Raw genomic sequence first — 20,052 nt, 5'->3', positions numbered from 1 at the left:
CTTTTTGGGAAGGTGAGTTGCCAAGGCACTTGACACAGTTGTTGAGTCCACCAGAGGCTGGTATTACCTCATTGCAGAGCACGCAGCATTTGAAACTGGGAGATCCAATGACGCGGCTAAGAAGTGACACGCTAGCCGATCCGCATTTTGTTTTTTTTAACACTAAAGCAACACTGAACAAGTGAACGAGAACTAACAACTAACTAAACTAGAAGAGAAATTCTATAACTATGCTGAGAGAAACGAGAGCACTGCCGAGTTCCGTCTGGAGTCTGGAGACACTAGAAAGGAACTGAAGGGGGGAGGGCGGCCGCACATGTGTGATGGCTCCTGGAGGGCCCGTGTGCTCCACGCACGTGTGGCTCCCAATGCACTGCTAGAGGAAACTCCATCAAGAGGTGCTGGGATGCTCAGCATCTACTGTAGAGCACCCCCAGGGATGCCTCTCGAAGAAGAACAAATAGTTCACTAAATAATCAGTAACTGGCTGGCCAGCACAATAATCTATTCACAAGCTCTCCTGGAGACTAAAAGGGAGCAAAACTGGAGACTAACAGGGAGCAAAACTAATGTTACTTAATTCTGTAACATTAACATCCCAAAATTCTAGGCACAGCTTGAACACTCCTTCTTTAAGCAAAACTGTATAGCCTAATTAATTTTAGTAAAGTTCTTGAGGCAGAATCCTCCACAAAATTCTCTGAATTCCAGTTTAGCTCATCCTACACAAAACACCAAAGAGCTGCTTTTGGTGCATATCCAGAAGCCTCCAAAAATTACCAAGCAAGTGGAAGGGATACAAGGATGCTTCTTTTCCCCATGAGACATGAACATAACAAGTTAAGAGAAGTTATGCAGGCATGTCAACTTATTACCTCACTCTACTTGTATTGCTAACACCTTAGGACCAACACAGCTTCAGCAACACTCCATGCACATATGCCTTTAATGGTCTCAAAGAAAAACTGTGCTGAACTAGACAGCTCAATGGAAGGGGAAACTGAACTTTTTAGTGAATATAGTTATATATTTTGCTATTTTTACATGTCAATATTTTTGGCTTCTAGAACCTGCAACAGTATTAAAGTAACTTTGAACCTAGGCATTCTCTCTCCATTTTATGAACATGCATACTTGCAACCATAACAGATCAATAGGAAACATCTGAAGTACACAAAGGCTATGTCTAGACTGCAAAGAAATGTTGGAAAAAGATACGCAAATTGCTAACTGCAATTTGCGTATCTTTTTCGGGTTTTTTTTTTTCAGAAGAGGCTACATGGGGCCAAATTTTGGAAAAACCTTCTCTTTCAGAACATCCCTTATTCATCATACAATGAGGAATACAGGGATGCTGAAAAAATGCATACGCTTTTTCAGAAACTGTTCCGAAAAAGTGGACGGATTCCTTGGATGCGGCAGAGCTTTTCTAGGATATTTCAAGTATCTCGGAAAAGCTTTGCAGTGTAGACATAGACAAAGCCTTATTAGAAACATTAGTATCACTAACCTCTTAGTCTTACTCTTAGAGCCTTTTAAGCAAAAAGTTTAGCCATCACTTATGAAAGATTACTAGCTACCTTAATCTTATAAATAGACTATCTATAAAAGGATCCCTAATTCATTATCATAGTATCTAGACCAGTCAGAACACCATATGTGAAAAAAACAATTTTTGAGTAAGTCATAGTTTCTTCTCAGCTTGAGAAGGCAAGAAGCCTAGAAGAGAGACCAAAATTTGTTATGCTTTACAAAGTAGAAAGGATTCTATTGTTATTGTTCTATTGTGATTGCGTCCTACTACAAAAGACCAACCCGTTTTCTTCCTGCATGCAACACAATCAAGAGTTAAGAGTGACAATGAAAACAACAGTTCAATAATGGCTTCCTCAATCTGCAAAGACCTCACCCCAGTGCTTCTGTTACTATTCCATTTTCCCAAACTGCAGCAATGGGAAAACAGACCAGAATCTTGTTTGATTTCTCCACAGTAATTCAGAAACCCCTTGAACATAGAAATTATAACAAGAATTGCCTTCTTTACAATGCATTCTTGCTACTTGGAAAAAGTTATCAGCAGTAGCAGTCTCACATTCAATTATTCACTGTGGGAAAGGACAAAAGACTGAGTCCAAGCAGGGAAGCAAAGACGGAGGACAAAGTGGTACTGATGGAAAAACAATTCCCTCTTGCAGGAGTCAGGAGACCATAGGAGAGATAAAGTAGAAAAGACTCTGTTCCCTAGAAATTCCAACTTGGGAGCTTGAGCAGTGGCGTGGTTCTGAGACACACAGAATCAAAGCAGCAAGGAGGCTTTGGGTTGGGAGCTGGAGTAAGAATTACTCCTCTTTTCCAGCACCCAAAGAGGACTGCAGAATCAAAGGACACTGAATTCAGCAGAAGCATTGTGGAAGATAGCAGGTTCTTCAGGACCTCTCTCCATGACATTATCCTATAGTTCAGCCAGTCATGGTCCTTATTAAGGACTAAAATGCTTGTCTTCAGGAGATGTGGGTTGACTGCTCCTATTTCTTGAAATAAGCTGGACTGATTTACTTAAAAAAAATGCTACGCAAAAATTTAGCTCCAAGAGCTGGATATGGCAGAAATTGCTTTGGGGATAACAAGTAGAAAATCTCCCTTCTGCTTAAGGCCTCTGTACACCATTGACATACAAACTTGATTGTAGTTTTTTATTAAAAATATCAGTAACTCACAGGAGGCATTCAGATGAAATGCTTAAAAGAAGAGCGTTTTCAGCAGAAAAATCTCCCATCAAAGTTGTCATGGTGCAGCAGTGTTCCACAGCAATAATTATTACATTAGTTGCAGTTAGACAAGAAATGATTTTTGAATACACTAATAATTACACATCAGCTGTTCTACAGTGGCAGCTCAAACCATCTCGACAGGAGCAACGTTTTAGAACTCTGAGCTATGGAAATTCTCACCTGTCCTTGAGTAACTTTTGGAAGTGATGTTTTGTAGGTCTATTCAGTATCACTAAGATTTCATTTAGGAGGAAAGATGAAGCAGACTTTAGTAAGAGACAACAAATAAGTGAGAGAGAGAGAGAGAATATGCTCATACAGTGCAAGCATTAGGCATAAAACAAAATCCAGAAAGACTGTTAAAGTGAGAGTAAGTTGCAAAGCCACTATGGCCAGATCTACACTAGACCCAGAAATTTGGCTTAAGGTGTGCCCCTCCAGCTACATAAAATACATACCTAGAGTTAGTTTACTCTAAGCAAAGTTTGGCATCGTCCCCACAGCAGAAGGCCAATGGGAGTAAATGCTCCTATTGGATTTCCTTACTCCTTGCAGGACCAGGAGTACTGGCAGTCCTGGGGATGCCCTCTGAGTTCAATTTAGCAAGTCTTAACTAGACTCGCAGCAAAATCTATCTTCCAAGGAGTGAAGACAAAGCCTATAAAACTTTGGAAAATGTGAAAAGATTTACTTCGCTTAAAATGTTTCTGTATAGATATACAGCTGTTCTGATATTCTCAGAGGTGAATCACTAAGAAATGAAGTTGTCTTTAAAATGACTGGCAAAGCAGGCCTTGAAATCTTAGGTAAACAGTCCTGATATAGAAAAACAGAAAACATTGTGATAAGAATTCTGTCACACAGGTATTTGCAAGAACTTGGCAAAGAGGACCTACATCACTGATATCCTAATCCATTTTCCTCTCCTCTCTCTCTAAAGTGAATTCAGTGGGAAACTTTGTGGGTATTACTGAGTATTAGCAGCTTTTACCTTTTAACATCTCTGTGAATATGATTGTTTTCATGTAAAAAGCTGATGCCATTTGCTGTACCTTGAGCAATGTTACACCTTGTACTCCAAGGAATTGGTGCAGTGTCATCCTTAAAAAAAAAAAAAGAGGGGGAAAAGTGAAAATGCATCAATATATGTATTTGATTTACAAATATGGATCCCAAAAGAGGAGGTAAATCTATGAGGGACTAGCTGGTACATGTTTCTTTATTTGCCACATCAGTTTCCGTTCTCCACCCAGAAAACATTTGCTTATAGTGATAACAGATAAGTATGAAGTCTGGTCTATGCTTAAAGTTCAGGTTGATGTATCTACAGTGCTCAGGGGTGTGAAAAAAACCCACTAAGTCCCACAGTTATGCCTACCTAATCCCCATATAGACATAGCTAGCTCAATAGAAGAATAATTGTGTGGACCTAACTACTCAGGCAGGTGGTTTTTCCCTGGAGACAGAAAAAACCCTTCCATCACTTTAGGCTGATTTACACTATGGTGCCATGGCTGTGCTGCTGTAGTCCCCATAGTGCTGATCTGGCCTGACTTCTGATCCAGGAACATTTCTATCCAGAAAGAGGAACATAATAATCCAATACAGTCAAAAGAGGCTGAACCATATTAGAAGACAGATGAAGGCCTCCTAAGGCTGTATTCAACTCTTGAAAGCAGCACAAAGGCCTGATCCCAAGTCAATGGACACAATGGCTACATCTACACTGGCCCCTTTTCCGAAAGGGGCATGCTAATTTTACAGGTCGTAATAGGGAAATCCGCGGGAGATTTAAATATCCCCCGCGGCATTTAAATAAAAATGTCCGCCGCTTTTTTCCGGCTTTTAGAAAAGCCGGAAAAAAGCATCTACACTGGCCCCGATCCTCCGGAAAAAAGCCCTTTTCCGGAGGATCTCTTATTCTTACTTCAAAGTAGGAATAAGAGATCCTCCGGAAAAGGGCTTTTTTCCGGAGGATCGGGGCCAGTGTAGACGCTCTTTTCCGGCTTTTCTAAAAGCCGGAAAAAAGCAGCGGACATTTTTATTTAAATGTCGCGGGGGATATTTAAATCCCACGCGGATTTCCCTATTACGACCTGTAAAATTAGCATGCCCCTTTCAGAAAAGGGGCCAGTGTAGACGTAGCCAATAAGAATTAGGCATCTAGTGGGCTTTTCATTTGAACTTTGTTTCACTTACAAGTTTGACACCTGTAATCAAGGTTTGAACAAAGACCTGACCTGGATGGACCGCTATATTCCACATCTTAATGTCATAAAAAGCTAAGCATTGGGTACTTATATTTTCTATTAGTCTTATTTAGCAGATACTCTAATTGACAATATTTTCCTATTTTTTCCTTCTTTTCCCCACCCAATCCCCTCTCTTTCCCTGCTATTTTTTTGTACGCTGGACCCCTTACTCCATTCATTTGAAGAAGTGGGTTGTGCTCACATAAACACGATACCATCTACTTTGTTAGTCTCTAAAGTGCTATAGAACTATTCATTGTTTTTTTAAGTTTTTTTACTTTAAATTTTAGCCATCCCTTGTGATTCTCTCAATACTGATAGACCATAACAGGCCCCAACAAATAATTTTATGTAGTAGGTCAAGATCTAAATTCCAGACACTAGGTTTTGGATGCCATATAAACTTGAGGCAACACTATTTATCATTAGATCATTAACACTTTTTTTTCCTTAACTCTCAAGAGACCTATGGAAAAGGAAACATTTTAAGATAATTAAAGACATGACTAAAGTTCTTGAAAGTCAGTATTTATATATCCAAACTCATTTGGCTATATTAAAATTTCAAGAGATGATAATCTGATATGTTTCATATCTCTTGCACTGCTTTCAACGTTGGTCTGACAGTTTTATAGCTGCGTTCAGTAGGCCATTTTAAAGATTAATACTGTAAACATTTCTCTTTCTTCCCATGTATAGCAATGTGTAGATTTGTCCCATTACATTTCCTCTTCCCTCCCAATCAATCCCTCACCTCTTTTTACTTTAAGAGCTGCATGAGGTTGTTTCACAACATGCTCTTTATTTCTTTGATTACACACTGGCAATCACAAAATTGCAACACAAATAGCTAACTACATCAACAACACTTACTTCCTAGATTTTATTTCAGCCTCAGCAGTCACAATATCACATCCACACAACCAAGGCAAATTGTGCCAGTCAATAAAGAACTTCATGAACACGAATGACTAAGTGAAAAGCTAATGTTCTTTCTTGAAGTGACTGCCAACATACAATTTACCAGCACAAGATTTTCATTTTGGTTCATGGCACTAATTAGACAGGAAGAATGGGAGCATTTAACTCCCACCATCTGTAGCCCAGTGAACCACCTAGGGAAAAGGATTGGCATGAATTCCCTGCCCTTTCTCCAGCTCAGCTCAGCTCAGCCTAGGCTCTGTGTAGTGGAGGAGATGAGCCAAAAAAGCAGTGCCAAGTACCCGGTTAAGTTCTTGAAAATCAGCAAATAATAAATATTCTGACACCCACAATTTCCCCCTCTGGTCATTGCATGGCCAAGCCTTGGACACATAATAGGGAATAAGCTTGTGCTCTCCCTTGCTTGCAAGGGCCTGGCCTATTTCTGCCTCCCCTTAAGGTAGTGAGTGCTCTGCTCAGCTCTTTTTTTCCCCAGGGTATGTCTAGACTGTAAAGATCTATCGGAAAAAGATATGTAAATTGCGCTCCACATTTTGCGTATCTTTTTCCGATACTTTTGTTAGAAAAGGTTTTTCCAAAATTTGGCCCATCTAGACTGGGCCAAATTTTGGAAAACCCCCCTCTTTCAAAAGCCCCCATCTTCCTCGTGGAACAAGGAATACAGGGGCTTCTGAAAGAGCGTGTTTGCTCTTCTTCAAAAAAAGGTGGAAGACCAAACAAGTTCCCTGGATGTGGCAGAGTCTTTGTCAGAATACCTCCAGTATCCTGAAAAACCCTAGTAATCTAGCTGTACCCTTAGTGCTGATTCTTGAGGTTACAGAAACAATTTGCAAAAGGTTTTCACATATGCCCCTTCCATAAAACAAGGCTTGCCTACAAGCCAACTTGCATCAGTTTAAAGTGTTTTGGGCTGTTTTTAAGTGGATCTATTTACAGCAGCAGAGACACTTAGGGCTAGTCTACACTCAGATGCTGCATTAGTTTTAAGTCAGTTTTTAATATGATTTTATTAAACTGATACCAGTATTAAGTGGACACTCTTCTAGTGGATTAACCCAGGTTTATAATGGCTTAGTTTAACTAAATGTATTTAACTATATTTAACCCTTTCGTTAAAACAGTGACACTGTTTTACACCAAAACTTATTTCAGTTTAAGAGTGTCTTATTTGAGTTTAGTTCTTCAGTTTTCTACAGGATTAAGTGAAACTGAAATAAGCTACTCTGAAACCAAAATAAAGAACATCTGCAAGTAGACTTGCACTGGTTTAACTAAATCAGTTTTAAAAACCTCAAACAAACACCTTTTCTGAAACAGGTCCAAGCCTCTGTATAGACAAGACTGGCATTTAAAAGCTTAACCCTGACAAAGTGATTTAGCTTGATTATGAAATGTCAACATGTAAGGTTCATTTAAAAGTCATATTACAGTTTTTTCTTATCATTAGTTTTTCTTAGACAATTGCTTTCCTCTTGAGATTAATGCAAAAAAACCGAGTCACAAATGTAAAAAAGATGTGATCTTTCAGGTCTCTTTTCCTGCAAAGAAAGTTCTTGAGATGAATGTGTATACTTCAATTTATAATCTTTGACTAGTTTTATTACTAACACACTATTTTTTTGGTCAGAGTCTTCTAAAGGGGCAATACTACAGTGTGGGTAGAAGGCAGTAATGTTCATTTGGTCAGCACCGTACTAGGGATGTAATAGTACAGTCGATTAACCAATAAGCAAAAGATTATAGGTTAATGCTATAGACTACATGCATTTTCCCCCCTCTCCTCCCAAATTTTTTAGCAGGCTGGCCAGAAGTTCAGATCAAGTCCTGGCTTGAAATGGGTCTGGGACCTACCCCTGCTGCGGCTCTGCATTTAAAGCGTATTAGGAACCAGGTGGGCAAGAAGCACCGTTCAGTTCTGGCTCACACCAGGTTCAGGAACTCAGACCCACCCTAGAGAGGGGCTGCTGCCACCCTGCGCTGCTGCCTCTATCAGAAGCAGCAGCACAGGGTGACAGGCAGCCAGTCTGCGAGGGAACTGGTTTTTAAACTGCATCTGACATGCACCTGACGAAGTGGGTCTTTGCCCACGAAAGCTTATGCTCCTACACTTCAGTTAGTCTATAAGGTGCCACAGGACTCCTTGTCGGTTTTTAAACTGGCTCCCCTCGCAGACCAGCTCCTGCCTGGCACCCTGCACTGTTGCCTCTAATACAGAAACACAGTGAGAAGTGGCAGGGGAATCCTCAGGAGGTTAGGCCGGAGAACACTGGCTCCGGCCCCACCCCCGGGGACTATAGAGTAGTCGACTAACCGATAAGAATTCTCGAGATTACTCGACTATTCAATTAACCGATACTTAATATCCCTACACTGTACATGAAGTAAGAAGCCTTTCTTCTCATATTCTTTCTGTAAATTATATCTGTAAATCATACTGACATTTCTGTGCTAACATTTTCTCCCTCATGTAGGCAGCTGCACACCTTGCCAAACACAGATGTCATTTGTTACAGTTACCAGGGGGCTCAAACCTACAAGAATTTTACTTAACAGAAAATAGTACTTACTATCATTCTGCTTACTAAGCCATTATGCAAACTGGTTTACAGTTGTTGACACTGACTCCCATGTTCCTGGAGTTACAACTGATGTTACAAGGATAGAGACAAGGACAGGAGTGGGAAGCCTTTTTTGAGTTGGGAGCAGCTGACCCAGAGAAAGATCAGTTGGGGGCTGCACACAAGTGAGAAGCAAAAAGAAAAAAACCCATCTCACTGACGAGGCCTGCAACTGAGAAGGAGAAAGACACTCCCCACATTCCCTTTAGAACACCACAGCATGGGGGGTCCAGGATAGTAGTTTTTGTGTGCATCAGTCCCATGAGGGAGGGTGGGTAGAGGGCTGGAGCACCAGTGTGGGCCCCCTAATGCTGGGGGAGAGCCCTGAACTTTGGGGGCCAGATCCAGGCAAGCCAGGGGCCACATCTGGCCCCCAGGTTCCCCACTCCTGGACTAGGACAAGAAACAAAGTTTTAGAACCTGTATGCCTGACAAAAATGGTTACAATAAATAGGGTGGGAAGAGAGAAATTTATCACAAAAGATAACAGATTGGTTTTTAAATGACATTGTTACTGGAACAAACAATGAACTCTGGCAGTCACTGATAACAAAGTTACAGGTATTTAAACACTTCACAAAACTTTCAGTCTCTGGAGGGAGCTGCCATTTTTTCCAGACAGGTTGTTAATCATAACGGTCTGTCTTGTTCTAATAATTAGTTAATTGTAATATAATTATATTATATCTACTCTCCTAATACATTAAAATATTTATATAAAATGTTAATTGTATTTGCCTTCTAAATGGAAGGCAATAGAATATCACAGTATGACCACTTCAAATCCATTAGGCTACATCTACACTGGCGCGTTCTCACGCAAAAACTATTTTGTGGAAGAGTTCTTCTGCAAAAACTCTTCCACAAGAGAGCATCTCTTGCGCAAAAGCATATGCCAGTGTAGATGCTCTTTTGCACAAGAAAGCTCTGATGGCCATTTTAACCATAGGGCTTTCTTGTACAAGAAATTCCTGTTGCCTGTCTACACTGGCCTCTTCTGGAAAAGCTCTTTCGCAAGAGGACTTATTCCTGAGTGGGAGCGTCTGAGCTCTTGCGCAAGAAGCCCGGATTTTATACATTAGAATGTCAGTTTACTTGCACAAGAACATGCGGCCAGTGTAGACAGACATCAAGTTTTTGCGCAAGAGTGGCCGCTTTTGTGCAAGATCGTGTCAGTGTAGACACAGCCTTAGTGTCTCAAGGACATTATAATAATTTTCTAGTCATCAACCGAAGTACACGACACAGTTAGAAAACAAATAATAAATTTCATTTACCAGACAAGCCAGTCTGTCAAGTAGTGAACCATTGAGCATGTATTCGTAAACCAGACAAGGCTGATCACCATCCCCTGAGAAACCAAGAAGTTCTACTAAGTTCTCATGTTGACACCTGTGACAAAGAGAAATCTTTTAAATTAGTTCTGCTACATGAAACTTCCAACATTTAGAAAAAAGTTTAGTTCTGTTAGTGCTTCAGTGTGAATTATTGATTGCAAGACATTAGATAACTCAGCTCAATTAGTTTATTCATCAAAGGTAGATCTGCACAACTAGAGAAGCTCACACAGATGTAGCAGTTTAGTCTGTCTCAAAGTGTGAGCTTAATTTGACCTAAATAGTCCATTTGTTTATGACAAGTAGAAGATTAATATACATTACTCTCCTCTGTACCAACCATAAACAACAACATTCCAGATGTTAGCAGAGTATGAAACACAAGTTTCATGTAGAGACATAAACTGTTTTGTGCTAATAATATATATATAATATAAAATTAGTAACAATACATAAATCTTATTTCTGACAGATTCAACTCATGGGGAGAACAAACATTTCAACAGTTAACTATTAGTAAATGTCTACAATACAGCTTAGTGCAGTGGTCCCCAACCATTTGGGGTTGCCGGGCGCTCTCTCCCCCCCCTCCCCCAAGCGCCGCGCGCCCGGGGCCGGCGCTCTCTCTCCCCCCCTCCCCCAAGCGCCGTGCGCCCAGGGCCGGCGCGCTCTCTCTGCCCCCCCCTCCCCCAAGCACCGCGCGCCCGGGGCCGGCGCTAGCACTCCCCCCCCCCCCTCCCCCAAGCGCCGCACGCCCGGGCTGGCGCTCTCCCCCCCTCCCGCCCCCAAGCGCCGCGCGCCCGGGGCCAGGCCAGCCCTGAGCACTTGGCGGGCGCCGCCATGGCGCCCACGGGCACCGTGTTGGGGACCACGGGCTTAGTGTGATTACAAAGCATTCTAGGAATTCAGTTCATAGTTTTACAACTTAGCCTAAATGCAAGGCATTTTGGGAATATATCACATTGGCTAACAGCCTGCAAACTCAATGGGATTACTAAACTACATAGAGTTAATCATAAACCTAAATTTTTATCTTGAGGAGAAAAGATTCATATTAGCTTTGCAATGTTTTCACTTAACAGTTTCTGAACTATTTTGTGCAAAAGTATAGCAAGGAACCCCTAAGGCAGCATGCTAAGAAGGAGATCACTTCAAATGTAGGCAGTCTGTATCCACAGTTATGCTAAATTTACATGACTTAGTACCTACTTTGCCATTATTTTAATTTCTTGATCAAACTGCTCTTTCAGATCTTGAATGCTTACATCAACCATCTACAAAAAATATATTAGTTCTCCATTAATTTTGTAGGTGATATATTACATACAAAACAAGTTCACTGTAAATCTTACCTGGGAACATCTCTTTTTTGTAAACCACAAAAATTAGTTTAAAAAGTTGGCACTATAATATGTACTATGTAACATCCTTAATCAAACATCTTTGCTGATCCAGAAAGACTGGTACTGATTAATATTCAGGTGGTAACTCTCAGAGATGAAACTCCTTCCCACTCCCCCATATCTCTCCCAAACAATATCACATTGCAGAAACTGAAGAACAGCTCCACTTATGCCCACATTCTTGCAAGGAAATTTCACACTTAATACTGCATTGGTCATTGCATTTGTTATGTCCTATCTAACAGACTGTGTTCTTCCTGTATTAATCCCAACAGGAAGGAAGGTTGGTCTTGTGGCTAAATCATAAGAGTAAGAATTAAGAGATCTGGACCAAGATTTAACAAGAAAGAGAAAAAAAAACAGATGCTTAAAGTAAGGCTCTTAAATTCATGTCTAAGCATATAAATGGAGCACCAGTTGAAGTCAATGGAAATTAGATGGTGCTCAGCACTTAGGGAGGAGGGGACGGAGTCAGAGCACTTCCTTATTCCATATTTTACAGAAATTGAACTAGATCCTATTCCTAGCAATACCCCAGATTTCTTTTGTGACCTTACAGAGTCAGAGTGTAAGGCCAGAAGGGATCACCGGATCATGTAGTCTGCACATGAGATCATAAATCCCATTCAGTTATTCCTGTACTGAGACCACCTAAAACATTAAGACCCTCAGGAGATTAAACTATAGTGTACCACTAGGATTGCCAAGTGTCTGGTTTTGAATCAGACAGTCCAGTATTTGAGCTTTTTGTTTGGGAAACAAACAAAATTGAGAAAATATAAATGTCTGGTATTTTCTAAATATGATGTAATGTAGATTATGATGTAATGTCAAGTGTGTCTGGTATTTTTGTTGAAACCATCTGGCAACCCTATGTGCCACAAACAGAGAGCAGGAGGGACTGAATGAACCAATGCAAAGCCCCCCTGTTTTTTAAGAGAATTAGTTTGGTAAAATATACCCAGATAATCCTAACAAGCAGCCCCAACCTATACCAAAGCAAAAAAGCCCATGGCTGCTGCCAATTTAATATGGTGAAAAAAATCCTTCCTAATCCCCAAAATAGCTATCAGTTTGATGCACAGCATGTGAGCAAGACACACCAGCCAAACATATGAGAAAGGATTATCTGTCTTGGAGCACTAGCCCACAGTGCCTCCTGCGGAGCTGCCTACACTGCCTCCTTCTCCCACAGAGATAGCAGCATGGGGAGCAGGCAGGAACCAGTGCCTGGCGGAGCCAGCTTAAAAACCGCTTTCCACAAGCACCTGCTCCCATGGCGCAGCCTGTCTCTCCCCCTCCACCCGCCTTCCCCCCCGCCCGCCTGCCTCTGAAGAGAGGCAGCAGCATGGGGGACAGGCAGGTACTGATACATGCAGGAAGTGGTTTTCAACACGACTCTCCACATGTATCAGCTCCTGCCTGTCCCCCTCACCCTCTGTGCTGCTGCCTCTTTATCAGAGGTGGTGGAGGCAGGTAGAAGCCAGTAATCACAGGGAGCCATCTAAAAAGTCAGCACCCCCTCAGCACTGGCTCCCGCTTGCTCCCCCTTGCATGTAAACATGTAACTGCTAAAAATTTCAAGTTACACATTTACACAAATAAACAATAGTTAACATCTCTAATCCTGACCCCCTGCAGGTGACCAGCTGAAGTCAAGAAGCCATGAAATTTAAGGAAACACATGTACCACTGAGCTCAGCCCTGTGCCCCTGTAGGTAAACCCATTATGCAATCCCTTTCTCAGATGCATCAACCTCTATTTTAAAACTATGTAGGTTATTTGCTCCCACTAGGAATACTGGGAGACTGCTCTACAGCCTTACTTCTCTGATGGTTAGAAAACCTTCTAATTTTCAGCATAAATTAACTCATAGACAGTTTGGTGTCAGTTATTCTTGTGACTCTTTCCTGTAAGTTAAACAGCTTTCCTTCCTCCCCAATGTTTGCCCACTTGACTAAGTAATTTGGCTTCTGTGCAACAGGGACTTTTCTCAGGGGACCAATGAAGGATGTTCTCTCCATTTCCTTCTTGTGACTGGTTATACAATAACATTTTGCCACTGCTTGTGATAGAATCATTGACACTATATAGTTATTCTTTATTATTGTTACACTGTTCTCTTGTTCTTGGAAATGCTGATTAGAATGACAGAATTTGTGTAGGGTCTTCCACACAGAACTCTCAATAGTCCCCTTAGTAAGAAAAGAAGTAACTACGTAGACTTCTCTCCCTCTTAAATTGCCAAATTCTCTACAGTCAAGATGGTGATCTTGACACTGAGCATCCAGGGCCTGAGATAAAAAGCAGCAGTAAAGTTTGAGGGGAGGGTAATATCAGAACTTTTACAGGGTTGGAGAAAGATGCTTATTCCCTGGTATGTGAATGTTTGCCAACAGATCATTTTTACTGTATTTGTTAGTAAACTGAACAATGGGAGTCTGCTTCTCCAGCCTATTCTCCCACAAATGGTTCCAGTTAAATCAACGGTTACAAGAGCTAAAACCTGTACCATTAGAAAGAGAAATCTGAGCTCCTACACAAAATTATGGCAGCTAAACCTTAAGATATTTTACTCAGCGTTTCAAGATATAGCAGCTCAAAAATGCAGATAAAAATGTATCTTTTTCACTTTAAATCTGAGACAAGCTACATTTGCCTCCCAAAACAATCATGTTACATTGTTCCTCTGAATACTCATGAATGGACAATGTCAACTACTTTAAAAAGCAAGAAAACAGTATGTAGTAATATTTTTCAAAAATTAAAAGGGATCTTTTCTTAGCAATTCTACCTTCCACATTTGGAAAATATTAATTTTTTACTGTGTTGTTTTAAATGGAACTTGAAAATATCACATCAGCATTACTATTTACTTCCTTGAGTGTAAGGTAATTGGATCTAGGATGTCAGCATAGCAGCCCGATCACCTGTTTCCCCCCCCCCCCATTGCAATACTGGGCTTAACATTTACATAAGTAAATATTTATATTAAATCAGCAAGTTTATAATAGATAAAAGTCAAAATATTAATGGAATGTATATTTAGCTTGTGGAGTCACTTACCCACTAATAAGGTAGAGAGCTTAAAAACAAACAACCTCCCTTCACCTCCCCTAAAAATGACCAGACACATCTGAAGCACTGAATCACAAAAATCAGAATGGGAAAGACCTACAAAATCATTGCTCCAGCCTTTTCCATTAACTGGATTGGTTCCTTATAATAATGTCTTGGTCTTTAAATAGCTCTTTTTAAATTGAGCTTCCATGTCATCTTGGAAGCATCTAAGTTTATCTAGGATAAAATTACAAAGACTACCCATTCTGAAGCTTCGGCACACAAACTGATCACCGGACCAAGAAAAAAATTCACTTCTGTCAATCGCATACTACTGAATCCTCTGGTGTACCACAGAAGGTGAGAGAATTTGTGTCATCCTCTGAAACATATGATATTGGCCCCTTTTGGAGACAGCCATTAACCTCTTATAAAACAAAATCTATGTTACTAAAAGTCGTGACAGGTGACTAATAAATGGATGACATCATAATGCATTTTAAAAGGAGTTAAAATCTGAGAAATATTCTCAGCCAACTGAGTTTTCAATTATGTCAAATTCTGAAGTATCTCTGTCATAAGATTACTGAATGTGTCCACTTAAAATACACCATAGTAACACCATAAAACATATGAGACTCATACAAAATAGATATGACAACTTACAGCAGAAAGTTTTTTCACTGCCACAATTCTGCCATGGATGTAGCCCTTGTACACAACTCCAAAGCCTCCTTCTCCCAGTTTATTACCTCCAGCTGATATAGGTCGTTCATCAAAGTTGTTTGTAACATTTTTCAATTCATGGAACCAAAAGCTGTGGAAACCTGAAACAAAGAAATATTTCACATATAGGATGGAACCAAAATGTCAGTTTCACACTGAGGTACAGGTGTGCAAAGTGGCTATCTCCCTGTTTTAGCTCTATTTAATCAACAGATTTATCAGAATACAAATAGGCATTTTGGATCTTTAATTTTGGATTAATTCTGCATTTTAAGCCAGAATTCCTCTCTCAGTTGACGGACGGATGGACGAACGAATGAAAGAAAAGCAAACAAATCACATGAGAGTTAGCTATACTTTGATAACTCTGTTCACTACTTCCAGGTAATTCAAGTACAAATCTTCCAGTGCCTTGTGTGGAAGAAACCAGATACACAATCAATTCAGCATTAATTTCGGAGCTCAGAGACCAATAGCCCATGAAACAAGTACTCCAACAGTCCAACCTCATCACTAACACTGACGTAGAGCACATTGAAATGAGAAGCTTCTATATCCAATACTCCACCTCAGTGGCTTTGTCACTATCCAGATGGAGCATGCATACTGAAAGTTTGATGAACACAGGCCAAAATCCCTTTGTACAGGCAGCACAAAAATTGTACCAAGGATAGGAGGTTTCTTACAGGGACTTGCAAAGGTATAGCAAAATCTGGTTCCTTGTTTGCTAAAGAAGCTCAGAGTTATTAACACCAGTTACAAACTTACCGATCAACCACACAAGTCATTTGGAATCAGAAGTATGCAATCAGGCAGCACCAGCAGAGAGAAAGAGAGGAGACACATACACAAAGCAAAAATGAAGTACTGTACTATGTTAAAAGTAAACTGAATAATCATGTTTTATTCCAAGTTATGAACTACGAACAACTGGGGTGTTTGTAACTCTGAGGTTCTACTGTATATCCTTTCCACTTCCAGAATTTGGCTCAAGGATATTCGTAATAACAAAAGGCAACAGCTGAAGCTGCATTTAATTCTTCCAAAGTTCATACCTGTGTCACTAAGTTGCAGATTGTCATTCTCTTGAGGTAAGCAGGAAGGAGCTGAAAGTTGTCCCACATTACTCTGAGCTAAAAGAGGCGTTCTAGATATTACTTTTTTTTCCTGTACAGGCACTTGTTTTTCATGTATAGGCATAGTTTCTTGTGAAGAAAAAGGTACTGTAAAATCATTTGCCACCCTAACAGCATCTGCAAATGAAATTAAAAATATATCTAAGAACGCTGGGAAACAGAAAATGATAAGTTATAGAATACCAGCATTTAATAAAAGCTAACAGATAGCTAAGCTTCATTAAATGTGAAAAGTTTTACATGTGTCTAAAACTTAAATATGCATGTAACATCCTAAACAATTACTCTTAATCTACATTATTAAAAAATATGTAAGAAGAGATGTAACTACCTTTGTGTATCATTTAAACAAGCTATTTATTTCTTTTAAATTGAGAGCTACTGTGAAGTTATAGATACCACGGAGAACAGAATTACCTGGAAGCAAAAGGCTAGCTGGTGCTAGGAACTGATTCTTGATCAACAATTCCACAAGATCACCAACTGTACAGTTTGATGTTCCCCAGTCATACAATAATTCACAAGTGGGGCTCTTTCCCATTTTCATTAGCCCTTCAAATCTCCTTAAAAGATAAATTAAAATCAAATTACGTATCCTGCAAATATGGGGGAGTGGAAGGGTGATACATCCAGGTTTCTTCATAGCATAAAGAGAAGGTGTGAAAAGGTTGGGTTTTTTTAAAAAGCTTTCTTCTGTTTATTCCTAATGTTTTAGAGAGTTAGTTTGTCTGAGTGAGTCTGTCGCTTCGTCCGTCTATTCAAGAACTCCTCTTAAACAGTAAGAGCTAGGGCTACCAAATTCAGCATACAGCTTCCTCTTATCGTACCTTAAAGCATGGAAAGGGTTTAGTTGTTAAGGGCCTGGATCTGCCTGGAATGAGATTATTTTCTGTAAAACAGAAAGGACGAGCTCTGCTGGCAGGGACAGTTATACTGTGTAATGGCCAAGGGTGCAGCAAGGGGCCAGATATGGGGCTTGGAATAGCTATAAGTTCATTTGGGTGGCAAGGGTAAACTGACCACTCACCACCCAGGCAGTGAAGTCCCCACTGCAGCCAGCCCCAGAGATCCACCCCATAGCCAGGGGGGTACACCAGGGAGCTGCCACCCAGCCAGCACAGCCCCTGCCAGCTCCTGCACCCCTCAAACTCACAGTTCCCTACCTTGAGCCTCTCCTCACCCCCCAACCCTGTGCCCCCACACCTTCAGCCTCCTGCCCTGAAAGAGCTGAGTAATGTCAGGTAAATCTTCTAATTAGTGATATAGGCTAAATTCCTCACTGGCTTAACTCCATAAAGAATGGAATTGCATCTGAAATTAGTTGGGTCCCATATCACCTGTATCTGTCCCATTCTGAGAATCTTTATAATAGCTTATGTTACTGTAAGGGAGAAGCTTGGAGCCCTGCAAATCTGCAGATATTTGCAGCTCGTTTTGCAGATACAGATGCAGATTCAAATTTGTTATCCATGTAGTGGTCTAGAGATACAAGACAGGAGCTATCTGGAATGGTAACTTTCTGCAAGTTCATATAAACAAACAAATAAAAAAACACAATGAAGGCTTAAAACCTTAATGTCTCAAATACTAAATATCTTCCAGCATTCTTTTTAGGCTCAGAATAAAATAAATGTGATAAATCAAATTAAAAAGTTGACTTTAGTTTGTCTTTTACAATAACAGCTATGAAATTCAGAAACCCAATCAGGTTATACAAGTATGGCCAAATTGGGTCAGGCCAATGGTTTATCTAGCCCAGTATTCTGACAGCAGCCCCTGTCAGAATACAGAATACTGGGCTAGATAAACCATTGGCCTGACCCAATTTGTCAGACATATTTGTCAGACAGAATTTTTGAGTGATCCACCCCATGTCACATAATCCTGGTTTCTGGCAGGTGCAAGTTTAGGAACACCGGGAGCATGGGTTGTATCCCTGACCATCTTGATTAACAGCTACTGATGGACCTACCTTCCATGAGTTTCAGAGGGGTAGCAGTTAGTCTGTAACTGGAAAAACTTAAAAAAACAGCGACTAGTTCTGTAGCATCTTAGAGACTAACAAAACATGTAGATGGTTTCATGAGCTTTCATGGGTATAACCCATTTCTTCAGATGAATGGAATTTAAGGGGTCCAGTTTTCAAATAAACAGCATGGGAGCGGGGGGGAGGAAGAGAAGGAAAAAAAGGGAAAGAAATGATCAATTAGTGTCCATGCTACATAAAGCTGTTAAGAGCACTTATCAGTGGGTACTAAGTGCTCTTACCAGCTTCATTTAGCATGGACACTCTAATTGACAATTTCTTTCCCCTTTTTTTCCTTCTCTCCCCCCCTCCCCACTCCCTCTCTCTGCTATTTATTTGAAAACTGGACCCCTTAAACTCCATTCATCTGTAGAAGTGGGCTGTGCCCACAAAAGCTCATGCATGATACCATCTAAATTTTTGTTAGTCTCTAAGATTTTTCCTATCTTCCATGAGGAAAGACAATATTTTGTTTTGAAGGACACATATTCCATGACTTTAAGACACTTCTGTTACATTTGTTGCTTCAGCTTCATCTCCATCTCCAGCCCTGTAGCTCTAAGCAGACTTGAGGCCCCCTACAGCTGTCAGAAGCTGCCACAGAAAGCAGGGGCTGGAGCTGTCACCCATCCCCAGTTATCAGCTCCCTCACCCTCCTTATTTTAGTAACAATCACTGAAATGTTTGTTTTGAATTTTTGTTTTATCACCTGAGATCTGTCTGTAATTTTATTAAAAATAAACCTGACAAAAATCTCAACCTTACCTGTGAACTTTACTGAATTTAGTTAAATGTTGGCCTTCACAACAATCCATGGCAATGATTTGCGCAGTGTGTTAACAAATCCTCCTTTTGGATTGTTTTAAAATTGTTACCTGTTAACACCTGGCCCCTAGTTTTCTTGTGTTATGTGAAGGAGTAAATAACAATTCCCTACTGACTTTCTCAACACATTCATGATGTTATAGTTCTCTATCATATCCACCTCAGTTGTCTCTTTTTTAAGCTGAACAGACCCAGTCTTTTTAATCTTTCCTTATATGGAGGTTGTTAGAAGTCACAGGAATGAGGAAGCAATATTTATATTAAGTAGCTCAATTTGATTAAAAAAACTATTTTATCATGACTTTTATACAATACCTTATATGCATTTGATTGTATCTGTTTTCACCAGAAGGATTTTTTATATCTACTGCTAGCTTCTTCCATCCTTCTTGGGGATCAATGAAATCAGCCAGTTGCATCATGAGTTTATAGCCAATGGAGCGCAAATATGTTGAAGGAGTTATGGATTTGCTCATCTTCCTAACAAATGCATTGCATCTTTTAAATACAGGATTTTACAAGTACAATAGTCATCAAGCATAAGACTCATTGTTATCTTATTTTAATTCCCTTGTTTGTAATCACACCCCGGCCTGCTTTCATTCCCACTACCCTTCCCCCGGTTGACATTAGGTACCTGAAGAAGCCAATGAGGTTTGGCTCCTTTGAGTGAGGCGCTAGATGAACACGTGTCCATCGGTGTCTACCTCCGAGCCGCTCCCTCCCACACAGCTCACTAGTCCCCCCCCCCCATGCAAGCCTGTTGCCTAACACGGGGTTTAAAACTTGCACGCACCCAACTTGCGTCGCCACGTGACCTGATGGCCACCCTCGTCGCCAGGCTGGCGGGGTCCCTGTCCCGCACACCAGGCCCGGCTCCCGAGCCCCTCTGCCCCGGCACTTTCCCCGCGCCTGCGGGATCGGGCCGGAAGCAAGCGGGCAGCGCCGCCCCTGG

At 40.7% G+C, this 20,052-nt stretch overlaps 1 protein-coding gene across 3 annotated transcripts in view; it reads right to left on the bottom strand.

Annotated features, from left to right (window-relative positions):
- The window catches only part of IRAK4 (interleukin 1 receptor associated kinase 4), a 32,165-nt gene extending 12,138 nt beyond the window's left edge, over positions 1-20,027 (bottom strand). Inside the window, exons 1-8 of one of the 3 annotated variants that reach the window (XM_006126501.4) lie at positions 19,894-20,026; positions 19,413-19,577; positions 16,664-16,809; positions 16,166-16,363; positions 15,051-15,211; positions 11,130-11,194; positions 9,861-9,975; positions 3,763-3,872 (exon numbers count right to left, since the gene is read on the bottom strand). In XM_006126501.4, the coding sequence (XP_006126563.1) occupies positions 3,763-3,872; positions 9,861-9,975; positions 11,130-11,194; positions 15,051-15,211; positions 16,166-16,363; positions 16,664-16,809; positions 19,413-19,573 (956 nt within the window). In that variant the 5' untranslated portion in view covers positions 19,574-19,577; positions 19,894-20,026. Of the gene's footprint in view, positions 1-3,762; positions 3,873-9,860; positions 9,976-11,129; positions 11,195-15,050; positions 15,212-16,165; positions 16,364-16,663; positions 16,810-19,412; positions 19,578-19,893 lie in introns of those variants that run through there. The other 2 variants (XM_006126503.3, XM_006126504.3) reach the window with 2 other exon arrangements.
- Between the last annotated feature and the right edge of the window lie 25 nt (positions 20,028-20,052).

The sequence above is a fragment of the Pelodiscus sinensis genome, chromosome 1 (genome assembly GCF_049634645.1).
Source record: "Pelodiscus sinensis isolate JC-2024 chromosome 1, ASM4963464v1, whole genome shotgun sequence".
In the NCBI taxonomy this organism is placed as follows: domain Eukaryota; kingdom Metazoa; phylum Chordata; order Testudines; family Trionychidae; genus Pelodiscus; species Pelodiscus sinensis.
The sequence above is the reverse complement of the archived record's forward strand: the minus strand, read 5'-3'. Positions and strand labels throughout refer to the sequence as shown.